The sequence below is a fragment of the Mercenaria mercenaria genome, chromosome 16 (genome assembly GCF_021730395.1).
Source record: "Mercenaria mercenaria strain notata chromosome 16, MADL_Memer_1, whole genome shotgun sequence".
Classification (NCBI taxonomy): Eukaryota; Metazoa; Mollusca; class Bivalvia; order Venerida; family Veneridae; genus Mercenaria; species Mercenaria mercenaria.
Window position 1 is genome coordinate 38941228 of NC_069376.1, and position 23606 is coordinate 38964833.

Consider the following 23606-nt stretch of genomic DNA (forward strand, 5'->3'; position numbering starts at 1 on the left):
AAAATGGGAGCAATATCAGTATAATAAACATTTTTTACGCAAAAATATATTTTACTCTGGTTTTATATGTAAAGACTCTTTAGAGGCATTGTTGTATGATTATAGACTATATTATGTTCACATCTATATAAGGACTTCAGAGATATTATTAGTTTCACGAGAAATGAAATCAAATTAATATTGAAAAGCTACAAAAAACTACATCTAGGAAATGGCACAACTAGAAATGGTATTGGTGCTGGCATTAGCATTTATTCCAGCGGTAGAATCTTTTCAAATGCCGCAGGATTTTAAAGTACCGACCTTCATGGGATGAAAAAGTTGTTTAATTATACATTGTGAGAGTAAGTGTGTTTCATAATAGTTCGGAAATAATTTTATATCAAAAATAGAAAATTATAAATATTACATGCACTTTTCTCTCAATGAACAACATACAAGGAAATGGCATAAGTTTACATGTTTATCGCAGATTGCCGAAGTCAGAATCACATGCTTTTTAGAACAGTCGTTTTGGATAGCAGCAAAGCTTACAGAGCATCCAGTTCTATATTTGTGCACGTTTTAGGCCAGAATATAGGTGATTCTGTACTTACACACATCTTATCAGAGGTTTTACACAAAACATTCGGCTAACTTCCTATTTATCAGTATAGAATTAAGTTCAAACAAGAAAATGTAACTTGACTTTAAGATATTTAATGTATGGAATTATTAAGTTTTGAAAACTGATACAGTCAGAACTACCGATATTTAAGGCATTGTTTTGAAAATATCTCCGTGTCATTCTTCGTAAAATCTGTTTCAACATTGTTGTTAAAAGATTAATTTGCTCCTTTCATTTAAACAACAAACGCATATTATTCCCTTTTACTTCTTTATCCCAAATACTCTTCAATTCAATATTTCAAAATTTGCTTTTCCCTTTAGTCTGATGTCATATTTGATAAGCAACATTTGACAAAACATCTTTTTTAAGACGGGAAAGCGTATTCGCGGAGTCTACCGATAGTCTTTAAACAGTGTTGGCAAACCCGGCCCAGCTCATTTATTTTACCTACTATAAACATAAAACTGTAGCCATAATAAATGAAAGTACATGTAGGACTATTTTTCTCCTTAGCGAGATATTTCCTGTTATAGAACGTTATCTGGAATCATATTATGTAGAGCTGATATAATTACATTTAAATATTTATATTTTCATACCTAAAACCTAGTTCATATGCTGATCTTTCGAACATGCAGAAATACCCTAGATTCCCCTACATGCATTGTTGCTGAAGGGGTACCTGGGAAGTACCATCAGCTTCCCATAAATCAGTTTGATGGCTTTTTTACATTAAAAGCTTTAATCCCAAATAAATGTTGCGGGCTCTCATTAGTGAAGGGCTAGTGATTCGTAGTCAGCGACTTATATATACGCAAATAGAAGACCTTTGAATACAGTTTTGGGAACTGAAATTTGCTCAAATACAGTCTACCCTCTCATTTGCTTTCTTTAGTTTATGTACCACATTTCATTGTGTCGCGCCAATGTGCACTCGCATTTGAATGTTTTTGTGTCGTTGGACGACAAAACATGAGCCACTCGACTTACGAAGAGTCCTAGATCAGCTTGTATGGAAGTCTCAAGTTTATTCATCTAACACGTTTTGACATACCAAACTAATTTTGTGTTTGATCTTTTATTACAGACTTGCACTCGCCTTTGAATGTTTTTGTGTCGTTTTGACGAGCTCACGAACACGTAAAAACGCAAATGTTTTGTTTTGTCGTTTTCTTTGCTTTGTTATGTCGGGTTTTAAATTCGTTTTCACACTACAATTTTTCATAATTTCGTTATGCTGCTTTTGTGCGCACTCCAGGACGACAAAACATGAGCTACTCGACATTACGAAGAGTCATAGATCAGCCACTATAGTCTTCAGCTAACTTGCCAACAACAAATATATTCATTTAATGTTTTTAAGCGAAAACAAGCACCTTGTATGAAAGTCTCAAGTTTATTCATCTTACACGTTTTGACATATCAAACTAATTTCGTGTTTGATCTTTTATTACAGACGTGCCGTAATGTTTTGTCTTTTCAGATTCCATAACTCTTTAATGCTTTAGTTGCTTCATATTTCATTATTGCGTTTTAAGAGATACAATAAGTATGATATTTACTCCATAGAAGCTTAGCAAACAACATGTTATTCAAACTATTTGCTGCAAAATTATGGTGAAACCATTCCTATGAACAAAGTTCAAACAAATGGTGCTCTTTTACGCTGTCATCAATGAATGGAAAGATTTCAATGATGCGGACACATTCTTTTGTGTCCAAGACCATGCTCTGCATGAAGAAGTAAGATGTGAGAGCACTTGTTCAACTTTATGAATTTTCATAAACCCTCAACAACCCTTCTAAAATATTTCCAAAACTATCACATTTGGCACGTAGTGATTTCCTATATTACTATGACACAGATGTCTTGCAAGTTTTTTGTCTTTTTAATTATCACATCCACATCACCCCTTTTAAACTTTTTCTTAACCTCTCTACAAATGTCTTCTTTGGACATGTTGAAGTAAAAATGTCATCAAACATGTTACGAAAGAATATTTCACAATTTGTGTTTCCTAGGTGAGATTACGACACGACTGATGTATATGATATAAAATGCCAAAATCTTTCTCAGAACGAACTTGGATACCATTGTAAAAGGACTCTTTGCTTATCATATGTTTCACACACACATTCATTTACTTTTATCCTCTTCACATAGCTTTTACCGAAACATTTCGTAAGAAAGTGTATATTGAATAATTTTGGGTTAGTGATCTTTTGTCAAAAATGAGCTGGGCAACTGTGAACAGTGGTTGCGACACCTCAGTTCAGGTTCTTTAACTAAATGTGGATATATAGGAAATTAAACAGACTATGATTAAGTTCTGGTACTATTCATAAATCAAAGTACATGTATATCTATATACGTTTCTCTATTATTTGACCTTATAGTTTAGAACTTAAAATCTTTTTTAATGATGTTTTAAAGGGAACTGATGAGTAAAATAGTTTTAATTATGTATACACATTTTGTGAATACGGTTTTGAACATTAAACTGTAAAAATAAGTGGTTAGTTACTCGGCATGTAGTGAAATCTAGTATTTAAACAGGTGTAAACGAGTCGGAGTTGATTTACAGTTAATACAATTGAACTTCAAACTTTGCGGCTACATATATCCATAACGATGTGTTGACACCCTAATATTATGTAAAGTAGTAATTTACACTAGTGTGATAATGTTTCACAAGAATATACAGTTAGGCCCTTTTCGGATGTTAAGCGCTGGCCTATTAAAAATCTGTCGGGAATACAACATGTTTTAGTTATTGAACGGACATGCCGGCATCTTGCGATTAGGTTCAGTGCATCATGGATATTGTGAAATACCGAAGTAAAAATGATATGATCACATTTTCCGAAATATGCAAATAATCAAAATACGGTTCTAAACGAACTGTTTTCTTTGCCAATCTACACCGGTAACGGAAATATATGTTATACATGTCCATGTAAATAATGCCTTAAAACTCGAGTCACCTTTTAACCATTTGTACATTGTTATGAGACAAGGTATAAACTTTTATCATAATAATTTTAGCTATTTAGTATCTTTAGCAAATCTTCCAAGAATATTTAATACTTCTCGAGAAATAAGCACAGACGTATAATGCGTTTTCTGTCATATGTATCTATATTCTTAAGACGGATAGATGATTTATAGTGTTCACATAATCATGATAATGATGAAATACGATTAACATAAAACAGGATATGCAGAAAAACAGAGGTAAACATCATATAATTTGAAAATTTTAAAAATAAGAATTTAGATCCTGTTTCGGTGAACGTCAGTATGAATGTGAGAAATATTTCACCTCCTCTGACCTTTTAGCTACTGATAATATGAATGACATTGATTAAAATAAAAAGTCTACTAACGTTTTGTTTTACACTAAATACATAACATGTTTGTAAAATGTGTCGAAATTCAACAACAGTACAAGAGTTACCGAGCTATTTGTCAATTATAGGTGAATATGTATTCAAACGTACATAGGTTTTCCTGGAAAGTTCTTCAAATGGTCAAAACACACTGTCTGTATTACTTTTATTGAAAATATTTTAACATAAGTTTACAAAACATAAAATAATTACAATTCGTTTCAGTCATATTGAATAATAATCAACAGTTTGAAATAACCAAATGTAATATAAGCATCCAAGACAATTATGGAATATGTATTTTGTTTACAAATATCTTCCAAAATAAGCAATGAACGACTTCTTGGTTTTAAACATATTCGGTTAGATCTATTATCAATCCCTTTTAACGGAATTCTGTACTCACATGATTTTATTTATTTTAAACTCTCAACCATTTTGAAAAATCGAAAAATACGAAAGGACTTATTTAAAAAAAAATCGCTAACATTTTTAAGCTAATTTGGAATTATCTAAATTATTTGTCTCAAGCTTTTTAAATGTGAAATATAAGATAATAAATTAAAACATGTATCGCATAGAAAAGACGAATAGATTACAATTTCAAAAAGAGATTTGACCGTTGTTCGTCAGTACACCATTATATTTATCAGAAATTTCTTAGTGTATAACATACTGAGGATGACCTTAGTAGTCAAAACCAAGGCCGGAATTCACTGTTTTGACTCGGAATACAGCAGAAACGGATTACCAAACACGTTCAAATTTCTTAATCAGTCCTTCTTTGCCGTATGCATGTCGAAAATCCGTTGGCTTTGCCTTATGTACTATATATTGAACGTCAAGTCAATATTTCCAAGAGTGTCAATGTATCTTCAAGCATTCACCGAAGCTGTGAATGGAGCAGTAACGAGGATTCGAGCACACTATAAGACGCAGGAAATTGAATGCAATGTCGTTTAAATTTGATTTGACCATTTTTCGTCGGCACATATTAGGCAATATGAAATATTAATTTCTTAATGTATGTGATACACACCCACAAGGTGACCTAAGTGAACGGAGTTTTGTCTTTAGTCCATCGTTTTGGTGCAGAAAACGGGACTTACTGAGCACTGCAAGATTTTTACCTTTCATAATGAGGCCGTCTTTGGGCGTATGTGACCAGTACCTTGAACATCAGTTGGCAATGCAATATATACTATGAAATGAACAAATATCCCGGCAGCTTACTTACGTGGTTCAATGAATCCTACATCCCTCGATGGTGGTTAAAATCAAAGCAATATCAAAGATTCGGATCCACTTAACATCGAATGATAAATCAAAAAAGACCATTCATGTTTTGTCAGTTCATAATGCATTAACTGCTAAAATTGACTCACGATGAAACTCGTAGACTAATGGGAAACAAACCTAGATTTATTTCAACGAAGAAAAGAAAGTAGTTACTGAGCTCAAACAAATGTTCGAATTTCTTTTGGATATGTATCGCACGCATATTAAAAATCAGTCAGCGTGGACTTTTTCACAAGCATCATATCAATATACTGACGTGGCTCGATGCATCTCCAAGCTCTCCTGAACGTTGCGTATGAAAGTATGTAACACGGTTTCTTTTTATGCAACAACTAACAGCTAATGGTAGTTATAACAGCATTACAATTATACTATTATTGCATTAATATCAAATCCTCACAGCTCTAGTAATACTGCTGTTACCGCTATAACTTTCATCGCCCACATAATTCTGGAACTTACTACAGCATATGTTATTAGTACTTTGTCATTGAAAGCATTTTATAGGTTGCTTTTAGATATAACTTGATTTGCACATTTCATATTGACTAAGGGTGTCTGTATAGATTTTATTCAAGTGATAGCAGTATGAAATACACTATGATTTTTTTCTCCACAATACGATGACAAAACAGCCTTTTAAAGATGATTAGCCTAAAAACGGAAGTTTTAAAAGGAAAGCCTTTGTATATTGACAAAATGTCAGCGCATACGAAAAGTTTACCTCTTTCTATAGAAATAACTGTAGTCTTTTGAATTATGTTAGAAATGAATCTAAACGATATCATTTATTTTAATTCTCTAATTCATAATTATCACCGAAAATTGCAATTTATGTTGCAAAAATAGCGAAGATGGCGAAAATCTGACGTTTATAACAAAAATGCATTCATTTGGCATTTGACCTTGTGCTGTGATCTTACTATGACTTTAAGAAGTTGACAGCCCCACTGAAATGTTTCAAATTTTCATAAAGTTAATATTGAACATGGCTGTTTATCATTTACAACGAATGCCACCAAAGGCAATTTCTAGGCCTCTTTTTGGAATATTTAGGCACACTATTCCTATTTTTGTCAATAAAAGTGTGTTTGATCTGTGAGTCAAAACTAAATTTCAGATTGTTAAAATTAATGTAACTATTGTATCCCTTGATAAAAATATGTCACCAGAATACCCTGTTGTCAAGCTGTGTACATAAATACTTTAAAAAACAATAGAACTGTAAAAGTATACGCCTTTAGCCGGAAGCTTATCCAACCATATACGGACATTGCCGTTAAACGAGAGGATTTGCCTTAAATACCATGAGGTAAGAAAATGTTGTGATGAAACATAGTGAAAGAGGGAAAAAAGGAGAGGAATTAGGCCAGAGTTAGGTAGGAATAACACAAATAAAAATAATTTGCATGATAGCGTACAGTACATATAAAACAACGGGAACTGAAACCAATTGAAATGGTCAGTATACTTTTGTAAACGAAACTGGAGTAGTAAAGAATACTTATTTATGTTCCTCCGTTGTCAAGGAGTTAAGATCACATGCTTCTCAAATTCAAATAATTTGCTCCACGAAACCTATTCAAAAACTTGTATTTCATGTGAAGAAGCCATCCAGCTATGTCAGTTGTTAAATTCTGATCTCGTCCGCGCCCTAACAGATACCCGAAGTGGGATTTGGATCTTCATATACCATCATTTATCATCAAGAGCTTGAACATTGCTTTATGGCCTAAAATACTGTCGGTGTGACTTTGCCCCGAACAAAAAATCTAAACGTGTATGGAATCCGCAGACACAAAATATCTCGATCCATTGCTCAGCAGTAAAGCTAAGACTTGACAGAAAGAATAACACACGGTTTTCATTGAATGTACTAAAACCACTTGTAATAGTGATAAAATGTCTTGCATTGCCACACATCTTTAATTTTATTCAGTTCGATATTTGAAAATACTCAAGTTATGATATTGTGGGTAATGCAACATTGGCGCATGTACATGTGATTGAGTGTTTTCAAATTAGGTGTTATTCATTGCTTTCGTTTCGAAGTATCATTGCCAGTTTTCCTCTTACTATAGAGTAAAATAGCCAATTGTAAAATGTCCGAAGAGCATAAAGGAAAGGGTATAGCACCCGGAATGAGACCAAGTGTCTTACAGCAAGTCATGACGACGACTGTTATCAAACGTACATTACACAGCACTGGGAATAGTCCCCCGCCAAAGTTGACGGCTATGAAGGAATCACTTTGTCCCGTCCATACCCGTTCAGCCCGTCCGTCCTCATCTCTTCCAGTCATTCCTGTCTTACCCCTCCTGGGCAGGCAATCAGTACAGATATTAAGTAGAAACTAACAATATATTTATAAGATCATTAAACATGTTCACATACCAGGTCCAATTAAACACTGATTTTTGTTTTGACAAGATTAAGTGGTCTTTTCACTTGGAGAATTTCCTAACATTGACATTGACAATAATTCTGAAACCTTTTCATGCCTTTAACTGAAATTTCACATAAAAATTTGCGATCGTAATATCACTTTACACAACAAATAATTCCTCTTTTAGACTGAGAAAAATTGACAAAAATAATATTTTTTGAATATCCATGAAACAAATAGAAGTACGTATACAAAATAGTTCCCTCTTCACAATCTGAAAATGGCTAAATATTAGCATTTGATATTTTAAGGTATATCCATGCATTTGATGGTTAAGAACATATTGTTAGTTTACATGTATACTTCCGTTATTCTGTCTTTTATTTTTACGAAATAATTCTCCGTGTTTACTCGAACTTAGAGAACATAGCAAAATTGAGGATTTATTCTCTTCAACAATTGAAGGTATTGCACTGAACATTGAAAGAAGTTGCAAGGATAACAAACAAAGCTGATGTCCAAGGCCTAAAAATTCAAACTTTCATTATAATTTAACCACTTCCCATTTTGCACTTTGAAAATGTCTTTATAAAATGGTATTTTGTTTAATTTAACCTATGCATTTTCAAACAATGTAAAATTATTATGAAATAATATACACTTGATCTTTTGGTTTCATATTAATCCCCTCTCCCTTGACAGAATTAGTCACCATTTTTGGATTTTCAAGGTGGAATTTAGAAGATATTGTCTTCCTAAAGGTATTGGACCCCTAATAGTAATGTTTAAAAAATGGCATTTGCTTGGTATATTCATAAAGATGATTATGTTTCGCACTGTGTTCCAAATTTTAAACAACTTTTACCATGCCGTTTTTGTTGTAAATGTTGTATAAATTATGGTATTTTCTCAAGCTCAAGAAGACAAATTTCAATGTGATGGCCAACTACCTAAAACGTTAGCAGAGAATTCATTACAGCATTAGTTTTGATAAAAGAAACATCAAACTATTGTTAATCAATTATAAAACACAAAATAAAACTGTAAATATCATTTTAGGGTGCCTTTAAGTAAACAGATTTAATGACACAGAATTCTAACTCCAACATTAAAATTAAGGTCGAATCCTGTGGGTCTGTTTTGAAATTTGCTCACTTCATTCAAAAATAACATTGGGGCAGAAGTAAAACCTCTCTGCATTTCTTCCACAGTATGTAATCTAAAGAATGAAGGCCAAACAGAGAACTTTTACCGCATGTAACTCAGTATCTTTAAAGATGTCTAACTCTTCCCCTCCTGATTTTGAGGTAAATTCAGTTTGAACTGCAAGAAATCGCTTATAAAATGAAGAGGAGAAGGTTCACTTTTGCACCAAAATGGCCTAAAATTAGAAATTTTCTAAATTTAGTAAAGAACATGTTTTCTTTTATCAAGTTGTATTGTTTTATCAAACTGCGCAAAATATTTTACAATATATTCATTATAGTAGAAAATATCGGACATACCTGAAAATAATTTTAACATTATGGGTATAGGAAACCTTCCGAGTTATGTTAAAATGAATATTTCTCATTTTTACCTACGTTTTACTTATTTCGTGCTTTGCCGAGGTTGGCCAGGTTCTGTTTACCCCAGTATTATTTTCTGAAGACTGGCTGTTGTTCGAATCTGCTTCATTAAAAATGCACTTATATTAACTAATAAGATATTTATGGCATATGTTTATAATGTAGGCCTATATTTGTTTGCCTCAGTTCTATTAACTGCATGTGATGGAATTATATATTGGTACTTGTAAAAATCAAAGGCTGAGATAATTCAAATAAAGGATTTTCACCATATTCTGTCGGTTTTTTTTTTTTAAATTTATTTTTGTAAATGTTAACAATGTAATGTGCAATGATACATGAGTTTTCATGTATTATTATTAACTTGCGAGATATTAAATAATTTCACTTGTAACGTTGAATGAAATCATTAATAGTTGTAAAGGCCTCTTTTTTTTAAATTCTACTTAAGTACGTTAAAGATGAAGTTTGTCTTGATCACGAGAATCAGAAAATCCATTGAATTACACACTTTTTTATCTGGGGTAGGAGAAGAGTAATGTAATTCTGCGCAAAGGGTAACGGGGTGTTGATTTTGTCGCATTCTCATATATCAAATATAATCTAAACATTAAAATCTGAGTTCTACACAGAAATCGTTTCGCTATTGTAACAGAGTTTTAAATGCTATTTTGATTTAATTTTACTAGGAAAAGTAAAATAGTACAGTTTATCTTAAAAGGAAGAGATACATGAAAAAATACTCAATTGCGCTATCTTGTGATTTGTGGGGTAGGGGTAACGTAACGAAATTTTACGCGAAAACGAATTCGGTGACCCCATTATTTTATTCCTTCAATCGACAGAAAATAAAGTTTTCATGATCATGTTAGTTTTTTTTGTCAAATTCTATCTTTTGGGTATGTTCTTTTGTACATTCTAGTATTGAAGACAGTGACATGAATACTTTTGATATATTTTCCTTTTACATTGATACATGCATTAATAGTAATTGAAAGACATATTTATCATAAGCTGCCTTAGATAATGATAAAGCTATCAACCCTTTTGTACTTCATTTCAATATACGTTTTAAGCACAACAACTGTAATTCATTTTTCAATAGTTCAAAGACGTACAATAAAGGGTGCAGTGTGGGATGATGAGTACTGTTTATTACCATTATAACATTTCCTAACAAGTCTTTTAATGGAATATTTACCACATTTAGAGATCTCTCTAGTTTTTTATATAATGAAGAGACTAGCAGATTTATTAAAAAGGTAGTTTACACATTTAGCAACTCACTTATTACTTCGAAACGACCTGGCCATGAAAATATTTCTGTAATACAAATACTTTGCTGTAAAAACAAATATTTGTTTAAACATGTTACATCCGTTGTACCATTTCTCTGAATATTAACTCAGATTTTATTGATATTAATTTGTATACTTAGTAAAAACCTGAAAACCGAAATATTGGAAATATGCTGTGATTTAAAATGGAATCTAAGACCGGTGAGAATCTATTGTTTTTTTATATAGAAAAGGCTTTATCAGATATAATCAATGTTATCACATAATAAATGGGTTTTGTTTGCTCTGTGTGCACAGACGATATTAAACTATATTTGTATCTTGCGAAACAGGAAGTCATCGAACGAGAATAAGAGGTTATACAATGTGAGTATTGTCAGTATATCAATAAACAGATTTGAGCTGCGCAATAAGAAAACCAACATAGTGCGCTTGCGACCAGCATGGATCGTGACCAGCCTGCACATCCGAGCCGCCTGGTCAGGATCTATGCAGGTCGCTAAAAGTTTCTCTAGCTGAAATAGACTTTAAAAGCGAACATCATGAATCCTGACTAGACTGCGCGGATGCGGATCCATGCTGGTCGCAAACGCACTATGTTGATTTTTTCATGGTGCGGCTCATTTTTATTACGCCAAAAGGATATTTCATTCTGTTTTTTGTTATTTAAAGACTCCTACCAGGGCATGAGAAGATACATAATAATGATTTAGATAGTATCTAAACATAACAGCTTTTGAATACATAGGGAACTGGTACATAGAATCATTTGGAGTACGAATAAAAACTGAGAAATGAATTTAAAGACTTTCTTAGGGATAATTTTAGTGTTCGTGCATGCTGTTGTTTCACAGTTACCCGTACCCGTAGAAGTCATGGAAGAAAAAGATGTGAAAGATTACGATGGAATGAAAAAGCTTTTTAATGAGACATTAACAGGGTAAGGGCATTTGCTTTGACTTCTCGTATCTGGACTAAAATACTTAATACATTTTGAATTAAACAATATTTTTATAATTTTAGAGAGGATAAACCTATTTTTTTTCTCATACAGTAGGCTGTGTTGCTTTTTAATTTGTGTGAAAAACAGCAACCGCTCCATCCTATTGTATTCTCTTTCACCGTATATTTTTGGTAAACAATTATTAGTTCAGAATAATTGAAGATTACTTAAAGTCTATATTTCGCAGTTGTAATACATTTTTATACTAGTTATAGGCTTTTGAATGTATTTTTTGATATTAACGTGCCATGCATATGTGTACGACAAACTTCCTTTTGTGACAGATGTTTGGGCGATTATTCTTGTCCTTGAAATCCCGTGAGATACGCCGGATTCGCCGTTCTCTCATCCCAAGGCATCGAAATCTCAAATGAGAGCCATTTGTTTTTAATCTTTTGTCCTGATTTCAAAATCTGAGAAAGGTTGTAATCTTTATCAGGGGACTAGCGGCACAAGTTTGAATTTAAAAAATAATCTCAGAATCTCAACAAAATAGAGAAAGTTCTCACGCTGAGATTGAATGTTGTGTCTGGGCTGATACACACCTGTTCCTACAAGTTAATACCTTTTTAACATGATGTATTTAATTGTAACTGAATTTACTGAAATTTATTGACTTTTTTTAAAGACAATAAAGTAGTACGTAATAAAACATTGTTTTGCCTTACACTAAATGCTAATTTAGCAAACGACTTACATATTTGCAAGCCGCTATCAATTGCTTTTAGTTACGTATCAATAATAATACACCACGCAAAAGAGAGTGCAGAGCTTTGCTGCAGCCCAAACAATAGTTTGAATAAGAACACTTTCGAACATTTGTTTTAAAATTGAAAATAATTGAAGGAGATGCGTCACTTGTTTTATTTTTCAGGTAGATATTTGCTCAAAATACTTTATTTAAAGTGCCAGTGTGTCATAGCTTCTCTTTTGATTTCCCAAAGTTATAACCATTAGAAAGCTTTTGATATGAGCTTTTCAAAGATGTATAATTTGGTATATTTTCTTTTTCTTTAATTATGTGCATTGAAGTGATTTTTAAACCTGACCATGAACTTGTACATAGACATTATGCAGAGAGATAGCGGTCGGTTTACTCGTAAATAATCAACAAAAGTAGTGCAAAAACAGAACGGCGGATTAATCTGCTTCAGTGAAAACTGTCATTACGGTCACAATAGCATAAATAGTATTCCCGATATATTCTATATAAAACTGACTTCTTTAATGAGCTACCAAACATAGCTTGACCCATTTTAGAACAAATCCTTACTTCATTTTAAAGAGTTAGGTTAAAAATGACATAAAATGAAGAGAAAAGTAGAGGGCATGCATCTTCTAAAAGAGATTTCTCTTGTCACATTTGATTACTGTAAAATCACAATAAAACTCACACTGCTGTGACCTGGAAGTACTACTCATTTTAAAATTAAGTTTCACTTCACTAAATGCAGCCTCCTCTCCCAATTTTTCTACCAAAATGTGAAAAATAACATAACTCGGAAGATTTCCTATACCCATAGTGTTAAAGTATGACTTTTGTTGAGTAATTTCAATGTTTTCTGAATAAATTAACTTACTCAGTTTAAAAATATTAACTACTTCCATATAACGGAATCTATTCACCGATGATACCGCCCAACTTGTTCGGACAAATTATCCGTTGAATCATACATTCATTAATACGAATTTCGTTTGATACGGACATACATGTGTATTTCAAAAGTCCGGATGAGTTCGTGTATAGCGAGTTTGACTGTATAAATAATGGGAATGTCAACGAACATTCAAATAATTGCTACATTTGTACAATATGTGTCTGGACATTTTTATATTTGCCTGCCAATTAATATACATCGCTACGATGTTGACATTTTTAACATAATTCTTTTATCGGTAATCCACACTTGTTGAATATTAAAATGCTACATACCATTATATAAATATTGCATTCCTGAGAGGGTGATATGAAAAATGTTTACCGCGAGATATATGAATATCGACCGAGGTGCTAGCCGAGGTCTTTATTCATATTTCGAGGGGTGAACAATTTTTCATATCACCCTCTCAGGAATGCAACATTTATTTTATTATACCGAAAGGATATTAAAATTGTGTCAATGCTGAAGTTGACAGCAGTAACATTCGAAAAACGGCGATAATTTTCTTATTTCTAAAGGAAACATACAAGTGTGAGCACTCATTTTCTTAGTTAGATCATTTCCAATCTGATGGGAACAGTTGCGATTCAATATTTGATAAAACGTTCTTTCGAAAATTTTGGCATGTAGAACAAATCGTTAAGAAATGATAAATCGGCCGGATTCACACATGCATGAAGATCAGAAAAGGAAATTTAATCATCAAGTATATATAAGTGCCTCGGCTTAAAATTTATCGTCTCAGTCTTTTAATCAATGCGAAAGTATAAATCTCTCAACGGGAGATATGAAAAAATAATATCACATGCGCAGAAAAACAAAATAGCGCTGTTGCGCATTTGATATGAAATTATGGATCATATCACATGCGCAGAAATTAAAAAATAACGATTTTGCACCTGTGATATAAAATCACTGGGGAATAAGATATATTATTCAATAGAAAATTTGCATTGGGCATTTATGTGAGGTATAACAATAATTAATAACAAAGAATCGTTTCAGTTTTATCGTGTTGATGTGAGGTAAAGAAAAAAATAATAAATATTTGACCTGTCTTCTAATATTAAGGTAGTTCTGCACGTTTGATAAAGAGGAAGTGATGGCATAATGTCATTTATCCGGATAAAGTAGAAAAGAATCTTGATTCGGTATACGAAAATGAAAATCGTTTCACGATGTGATGGCAACTCATCAGTAATCTAATTGGAAGATGAAGCATGATATTAAAGCGTTTGACAACCTAATGATATAAAATAGCGTATAATGTGCAGATCTCTTTACTCATTTGCAAATATCTCAAAATCAGTTACGCGGACCTAAATATTTTATGGTACCATATTATGACCCGTATATTCACTTACGACTGTGAGAAGTTTTATCAAAATCTACATTGTAGAAAGAATTGTATTTAAGAAAATGTTATCGAAAGTCTGATGTTCCCATAGACATTCATTATGACAGCTTGTATGTGATCCGTTTTTTCCGATACGTCTAGAAAAAAATCAAGCAAACGACCTTATTTTTTCATTTGCAGAATTGTCTAAGTATATTTCAAAGATTTTGAACATCAGAATTAATTCAAATTCTACATTGTAGAAAATTGATGCTAATGTGCAAAACTACAATAGTTTAAGTGCAGAAGAAAGCGATGTAAGATTATATCACCAGTCAATAGTTTTTCTTTAAATAATTAAATAGAAACGTACGAGTACGTACATGTTGTATTGTAGTACCGAACTTTGATCAAAAGCTCTACATTTCTTTATGTTGCCCTAATTTAATGAAATTATCTCCACAGAAGTATTTCGCCCAATTTTCCGACAAAACATAGAAGTACAATGCAAAAAGCCTATGTTCCTAGGTAAAACATGTAGATTACCGACACTTCAGATGTTGGTGTGTGAATTTTCGTTATGGCACCCCACCAAACGTCGCCCCGCCGAACATCGTGATGACGCCCCTCCAAACTTCGGCCCACTGGAAGTCGTCCCTACAAACGTCGCCACGCCGAACGTCGCCACGCCAAACGTCGCCTCGCCGAATGTCGTACCGCCGAAAGTCGCCCCGCCGTGACATAGGGCGGGGCAACGTTTGTCGGGGCGCAAATACGACGTTTGTTGTTGAACGAAATAACGAAATGGCACAAATCAGCTACAAATTACACATAATTACATTATTATATCCTGCTTTCCGCAACCATAAAGAGAACAGTGAGGGATGATGAGTACTTTTATTATCAATATATTAATATCTTTATTATCAGTATATCATTTTCTAACAAGTCTTTTAATGGGAAAATTAACAACATTTAATGATATATCTTGTTTTTTTTTTTGTTATAATGGAAAGACTAGCGGCTAGCAGAGTTATCAAAATTTGAGATTACAACATTATCAACTCACTTGACACGAAATGACCTGGTCATGAAAAAAAAATTGTAACATAAATACTTTACTGTAAAAATAGACATTTGTTCACACTTGTTACATCCCGTTGTCCCATCTCTCTGAATATTCACTCAGTATTTTTATAGATATTAATTTGTGTACTTAATTAAAAGATGAAAACCGAAATATTGGAAAATTTCTGTGATTGAAAATGGAATCTAAGACCGGCTAGAATCTATTGTCTTTTTTATTATTTGAAAGATAGGCTTTGTAGCAAGATACATTCAATATCTTCATTATGTTCATATTTTAAATGCGTTTTTGTTTGCTCTGTGTGCTAAGATGATATCAAACTATATTTGTGTACTGCGAAAAAGGAAATCATTGAACGAAAAGAAGAGGTTATACAATGTAACTATTATCAGTATATCAATAAACAGATTTTATTACGCAGAAAAATAAATACTCACTCTGGTATCTTATGTAAAGACTCTTACTGAGGCATGAGAAGATACATACACTAGATTTAGAAAGTATCCAAACACAAAAGTATTAAAATACATAGGGGACTAGTACATTACGATTACAAACTGAGAAATGAATTTAAATACTTTTTCAGTAATAATGTTAGTGTTTGTTCAAGTTGTTATTTCACAGATACCACTCATGTTACCCATGGATTTAAAGGATGATAAAATCGGGACAGATTATGATGGAATGAAAAAGCTATTCATTGATACATTAATAGGGTAAGGACATCTGCTTTAGCTTCTCGTATCTGGACTAAAATACTTAATACAATGTAAACTTTAAGTAAACTTCAGTTATTCTGAACTAATACATGTAATTGTTGACCGAATATATATAGTGAAAGGGAATACGATAGGATGGAGCGGTTGATGTTTTTTTCGCACAAATTAAAAAAAATAATAATAGTAAAAAAAGAAAAAAAACGAACAAGAATTAACAAACAGAAACAGCCTACTGTATGAGAAAAAATAGTTTTATCCCCTCTAGAATTATAAAAAAATACGTTTAATTCAAACTATTGATACAAATTATAGGGTTTTGAGTTTATTTTTGATATTTACATGGAAAAGACTGATAAACATGCATAATGTCTACGAAATGCTTCCTTTTGTGACAGATTCTCTGGGCGATTATTTCTGTCCCTGAAAACCCATGAAACACACCGGATTCGCCGATCTTTCATCCCAAGGCATCGAAATCTCAAATGAGAGCCATTTTGTTTAATCCTTCGTTCTCAACTCAAAGTCTGAGAAAGGTTATTATCTTTATCAGAGGTACAGCGGCACAAGCTGGAACTTAAAAAGTAATCTCAGAATCTCAACAAAATAGAAATTGTTCTCACACTGATATTGAATGTTGTGTCTGTGATTATAGGCACTTATTCCAAAAAGTTAATATCTTTTTAACATAATGCATCAAAATATAACAACATTTACTAAAATGCAGTGAATATTTTTAAAGAAATCGAAAGCAATAAGTAATTAAACATTTTTTTGCTTTACATGAAATGCTAATTTGACAAACGACTTACATATTTCTATGCCGCTATCAGTTGCGTATCAATTACGTTTAGTGCTCCTCGCAGAAGGGAGTGTGGAGCATTTCTGCAGCCCGAAAAGTTAGTTTCAACAAGAAAACTTTTGAACATTTTCTTTAATTGAAACTACTTGATGGAGATGCGTCACTAGTGTTTATTTGTTCAGGTAACATTTGCTTATTCATTTAAAAAAATTCTCATAGAAGTCTTTAGATGAGATAATATCAAAAGAAGCAACATAAAAAAATTATTAAAATCGACATTAAATGCTTTTGAAGATATAAATATATCTAATATGATACACAAATCTTGATAAAAGCAGATAAAATGACATCATAATAATAACGATTGCCTGTGTAAGGCGGGGTTTCCCCTACCCGAGAGACAGCGTGGAACGAGAAAACGAGCTTTAACGAAAATACTTTCTTCTTGCCTATCCTGTTAAAAGTATTGGATAATGACAAACAAAAAGCATTATGTATACTTGTTATGACGTCATAATATGAATAGTACTAATATGACGTCACTAATGGGGTGGCCAATCGCTCGATTCAGGTAACATTTTTGCTCATAATGTCTCTATGTCTTGCCAGATTTTAAGAAAATAAAAAAAAACGTCAAGACAGGAAACTAAGTGCTTTCCTCACCACAGAACGTCTGACAGAAATTCTTAATAATTTTCTCAAACACTTTGCTCAAATGTTTTTTTTTTCTCGAACGAAATGTCTAGATACGGTATTACCGTAAAAACTGGAATTAGGGCGAAGTGTTACAAGACTGTATTGATTAAGATTGGCAGAGGAAAGCACTGCTTTTATCTGTCTTCGACGCTTTTTATTCCAATGAAATCTACCAAGTCGAATAGTCGCGTTGGTTGAACCTGACTAACGTGCACAGTATTTTAAGCATTGTATTCCACTAGGGAAAACAAAGATATCTATCCCCGGCAAGTAGTCTGACTATTTCATACTTTACCATCTAGGTAGGAAAGAACACATTTTCTTGCCTTCCGTGCAGGAAAACGTATACAATTGCTGGAATATATATTCCTGTCTTTTCTTAGGGAACTACCTTGTCTAAAGTAGAGAGTTGGTAATATATACGTTCTAACTCTGCTGAATAGAATCGATACGACAACATGTTAAATACACATAGCAACGTCTATTAAATATTAAAAAATCTTGACAGCGCCCAAAACGGTCATTGCGCTATCTGTGCTGAAGATCAAAGGTTTTCATCCTGTTCCAAAGATTACCTTTTTTTCTTTTACATGGTGTATTTCAAACTTTAAAATATCAACAAAAACAACGATTTTGACCTAATAATTTGGTAAGATGGCAGGGGAAAAATTGATACATACAATCCATAAAGAAATTGTCTTTTGGAATTACGTAATGTTCTTAAAGAAACGAGTAAGCAAAATGAACAACCACTAGCATTACAGCTGTTGAAAACCAATATATTATCACAAGTACAATCAAATATGTGCTAGATGTCATATTCAAATACAGACCGATGCCATGAAACCTGCTTATAAGGGCAACTTCTGTTGTCTTCCCGTTGAACATCAATAGACAAAATTTACCTGCTGAAAGAAACGCTTGTCAATAAAGACAAGTTTGTATTCATTCAAATGATGGTCTTTATAAATAATTTAAACACATGCCATCCATATTCTATATCGTTTTAACTGCAATATCTACTGCGCAATAACTAAGCGAGTATTTTAAGTTTTAATGACAGAACATTTATCATTGTTTCTGAGAGACTGTATAAGAATGTGTATGACAGCATGCAGTATTTTGTGTAGGTCTATACAAGAACAAAGTAATATTCGCCAGTTTCAGTTAACCTTTAGTCTGCTGGAGGCAAGTAATTCTGCCTTTGCGATCAGTGCAGACCATGATCTTGGTCTGCACTGTTCGCTATTCAGTCAATTTTAAGTGATCATCCCTTCTAAATGAAATAATAAATGGAATTGCCCAAATTGAATGATTGACCAATCCATTCTAGAAATTTAGCAGGATAAAGGTTAAATAATTTGCGATTACTTAATCAATACAGGAAAAATCCCTACAAGTATCCAAACCAAACTCTGGAAATACGGTGATATTTAGATTTTAATTAAAGAATGTATTGCAAATTTATCTAAAGTCAAACCAATAAAGCGAAATATTAGAATCATTTCTTTACTCACAAACATGCATTACATAATAGAAAAGTTCATAAGTATTTTATAAATAATTGCAACAACGTTTATGAATTTCAAGAAAATATTGATATTATCAAGTACTCAACGCATCTGCTTACTTTTTTTTCGAAAATAATGCAAATATTATAACTGATAAGCTAATGACTGTTAAATCAATCATGCAGAATGCGATATCATAGCAATGTTTAGAGGTAGTGTAAATTCTAACGACATGATTTAGTTCCTTCACACTGTATATCAACAAGATGAATTAAGGTAGTGTACATGTAATGTCAGCCGGCATTTGCCATTCGGTTACGCAGTATCCGTCGGCGACTTCGGCATACTGCGATGGTTGTCTGTTTTTGCCGAAGGATGCAGAAATACAATGCGAAAAAAAAAAAAACCCACAACAAACAACAAGAAAATAAAAACAAACACAAAATCAAACAAAAACAAAACAAAAACTAAGTTATAGCACGGAAACTACCTAAAGGATGCACATATCGGAGATCACATCTTTTAAAAGCAATAACAAAATCGCTGCAAGGAGGAAAATGGCCGACGAGACTTTCACTGACAAATCTCGCTGATAACTGGTAGTGTAAAATAGTATCGTGTTGAAAATAATTCCTACAAATATATGTCTCTTCATTTTTCAACTATTTATTTTGTCATAGTAAGAGTACTGAACATAACATATATTTATTAAACTACCTGATCAGATATAATTGTTTTTATATAAACCAAGTAATAAAAGCAACAACTGTATGCTTTATGTATCTGTCTACATTTCATATTAAATTCAACTTATGTATAAAAGCTGAAATTATACTTTACATTACTCGCATTGTCCTAAAACAGAAACAAATATAAAGAAATGTACTATGTGCAATTTTGAATTCTGCGCAAAGTTGTTGATAAAATATTTTTATGTTTATATGCCTTAAGCAAACTCAATTCTTTTATTTCTTTTTTAAGTGTTCCGTTTCATTTTCCTTATGTTTATTTTAGGATAATAAACAGAAAATTTAGACCAAAAGCGACTTCTCCGTTGGTTACAGAAGATACATATTGCGTAATTGTTTCGCCCCACATTGTCATGTTTACATAAAACCTGCATACATTGTCTAAGATTGTTATATGAAGGCAGGCGGTATAACGTCTCGGTCTATATAAGGACAAAGTAATATGTCTTGAAATTCAGACTTAATTTCAGTCGCAAAAGAAAATAAATTCATTCATTTAAAATCAAAAGTTACAAAAAACTACAAATAGGAAATGATATTCCTAAATATGGTATCGGTGCTGGCATTGGCGATTATTCCAGTAGTACTATCTATGCAAATGCCGAAGGATTCTGTAGATGACAGTGTTGGTACCGACCTTGATGGGATGAAAAAGTTGTTTAACGATACTCTGTCTCAGTAAGTACGTTTAATAATAACTCTGAAATGATTTGTTTAATGGTATCATCTACAGAAAAATATGAATATTTAATTTAGTTGTACCTTTTCAATTAACAACATATAAGGAAAGGGCATAACTTATATGTTCAATGCAGATAGCCGCGTTCAGAAATGTATCTAAAAACACATTGTAAATAATTTTACGAGAGAAGCGTAGCACGAGTGAACTCTTTCATGTGGTTTTTAAAAGAATCATATGCGTTTTAATACAGTCGCGTTGGAAAGCAACAAATCTTACAGAGCATATTGTGCTATATTTGTGAACGCTTTTAGTCCAGAATATGGGTGATCATGTACTAACACACATTTTATCAGAGGTTTTACCCCAAAACTTTCTACCAACGTCCTATTTTAACAGTGTAAGATTATTCTAAAACGAGTAAATATAACTTGACATTAAGATATTTGATATATGGATAGTCATTAATACGGGACTTGCTTTTTATTCGACAATAAGGCTAGAAAAATAGCTACATGACTAAATCATTTTGAAAAACAAATAAACCACTGTAACAGTGTAGAGATAGTACCTTAAAAGGTAGAAAGACATTAAAGGAAGTCTAGAAATTGCTTAGTGTTGGGTAATATATTTAATTAAAAAAGGTAAAACATATACTGATACGTGTCCTCGTCAAGTAGCTCTACAATTTGAGTTCTTAAATAGGTATTTCATGTAACTATTTTGAAGTTTATCTATTATGAAAATAAGCCTTACTGAAGACAGTAGCGTTGATCGTTCTTTTAACCTTTCAATTCACGGGAAATAACAGATTCCAAACAACGTTTATGTTACTTATATTCTACGTTTTCCGGATAAATCACATCAGGTTACCTCGTCACGTCCGGTTAATCAAACGCGCAGAACTACCTTAAATACATAAAACAGAACCACAGGGTAAACAATTTTCTAATTGCATATAATTGTGTTGTTGACAAAAATTAAAAACTTTAAGCCAATCGAAACTTACGTGGGTCATAATTATATTTCTGCGATTTGCATTGTACATTTTAAGGAGGCGTTCAGAATGTAAATATCAGCATATTTGAACAGGATGAAGAGTATACAGACCATCAACATTATTTTTTTTCCGTATTTTCTTATTAATAAGGCCAAACGTGAACAGAAAGGAACAATACTATTATACATTGCTTTGCGAGTGAATTGAGTAACACATAATTTTACTCTCTCTGTGTGTGTGTGTGTGTGTGTGTGTGTGTGTGTGTTCGGGTTTAATGTCTTTTTCAACAATTTTTCAGTCATATAAACGAGGGTGTCTACTTGTAGCATTGAGCACAATGCCCAACTTTATAGTGCTGCCTCACTGGAATATCACGCCGTAGACACGTGGCATGATACCCCACCCAGTCACATTATACTGACACCGGGCTGACCAGTCCTAGCACTATCCCCTTAATGCTGAGCGCCAAGCGAGGAAGCTGCTAGTACCATTTTTTACGTCTTTGGTATGACGCGGCCGGGGATCGAACCCACGACCTCCCGCACTCGAAGTAATTTTACTCTAAATAATTGTCAAGTAACATAGAAAAGTGTAATGAATTGAAAGAAAAAAAAACACTAAAATTTGCAACAAATAAGAGATGATGCACATAATAATGTCGGCGTTAATTTCTGTGGCAGTAGATAGGTATCAGCCGACAGGTTCGAGAGATGGCAATATTGGTACAGACATTGATAGAGTGAAAAAGTTGTTTAACGATACATTGTTAGAGTAAGTACGTTTAATCACTTAAAGGGAAATATGCAAAAAAAAAAAAAAATGAAAATGTTATACACTATTTGGATTCTGTCTCAGTATTTCACGATATTTTTGCCGTGATATTTAATATAATTATGGCGAATATCTAAAGTTGAATAAATGTGAAATGCAGCACTTCAAGTAGGAATGTGGGCCGCTGTTTCGCTAGTTACACAAAAATCGTAGGCACAAATATAAGATAGAAACATATAAATAATATCGTAGTATCATATACAGCCCCTATATTTATAATAATTTTGAAAAAAAAAATTGATTTCATTTATTTCATAATTAAATTTAATGTTCAGTTTTGCAATCAATATACTTTTTCTTAGTAAATTGAGAACAATGGGCAATGTTATAATACTTCTGTGTTAGAAAACATATATAAATAAATTATCAATATAAATGAATTATCTATGTAGGTATTAAAGCGACTAACCCATACATTGTGATTTGTATTTTTTAAATAGATTTATCACCGAAGGGCAAAATGCCATCACTGTTTCTTATATTTACATGAAGGTCACAAACAGGTAAATAGTTTTCCTTATAATTATATTCTATATAAAAATGATATATTTTTAAAGAACTACCAAATATAACTAGACTCATTTCAGATAACAAATCCTTACCTCATTTTAAAGAGTTATGATAAAACTGATATAAAATGAAGAGATAAATAGGGGTCATATATCTTCTAAGAGAGATTTCTCTTGTCACATTTGCTTAGGTAAAATCACATAAAATCATACTTCTGTAGCCTGGAAGTACTACTCATACTAAAATTGAGCTTCAATTCACCAAAACCTGTTCTTCCATATTTCCTACCAAAATGTCAAAAATACATCCACAATGAAATTTAAACAGAAACTAGCTTTAATTTAGACCTCTGTTGACATACCAAGTGAAAAATTAGTGTTCAGAAACCTGTCCGCCATTATGCGACTAGAACAGATGGCTCCCACGCTGGCTCCTTTACTATAGTTAGACCTGAAACATAATGGTTGACCAGTT

The 23606-nt window shown here is 32.5% G+C and overlaps 1 protein-coding gene across 2 annotated transcripts in view; it reads left to right on the forward strand.

Annotated features, from left to right (window-relative positions):
• LOC123539967 (acetylcholine receptor subunit beta-type unc-29-like) overlaps positions 1 to 23606 on the forward strand; it is a 35501-nt gene that overhangs the window by 2555 nt on the left and 9340 nt on the right. Inside the window, exon 1 of one of the 2 annotated variants that reach the window (XM_053526776.1) lies at positions 11248 to 11491. The exons of the other annotated variant lie outside the window; for it this stretch is intronic. Coding sequence (XP_053382751.1) covers positions 11346 to 11491 — 146 coding nt within the window. The 5' untranslated portion in view covers positions 11248 to 11345. Of the gene's footprint in view, positions 1 to 11247; positions 11492 to 23606 lie in introns of those variants that run through there. 2 annotated transcript variants of the gene reach the window in all.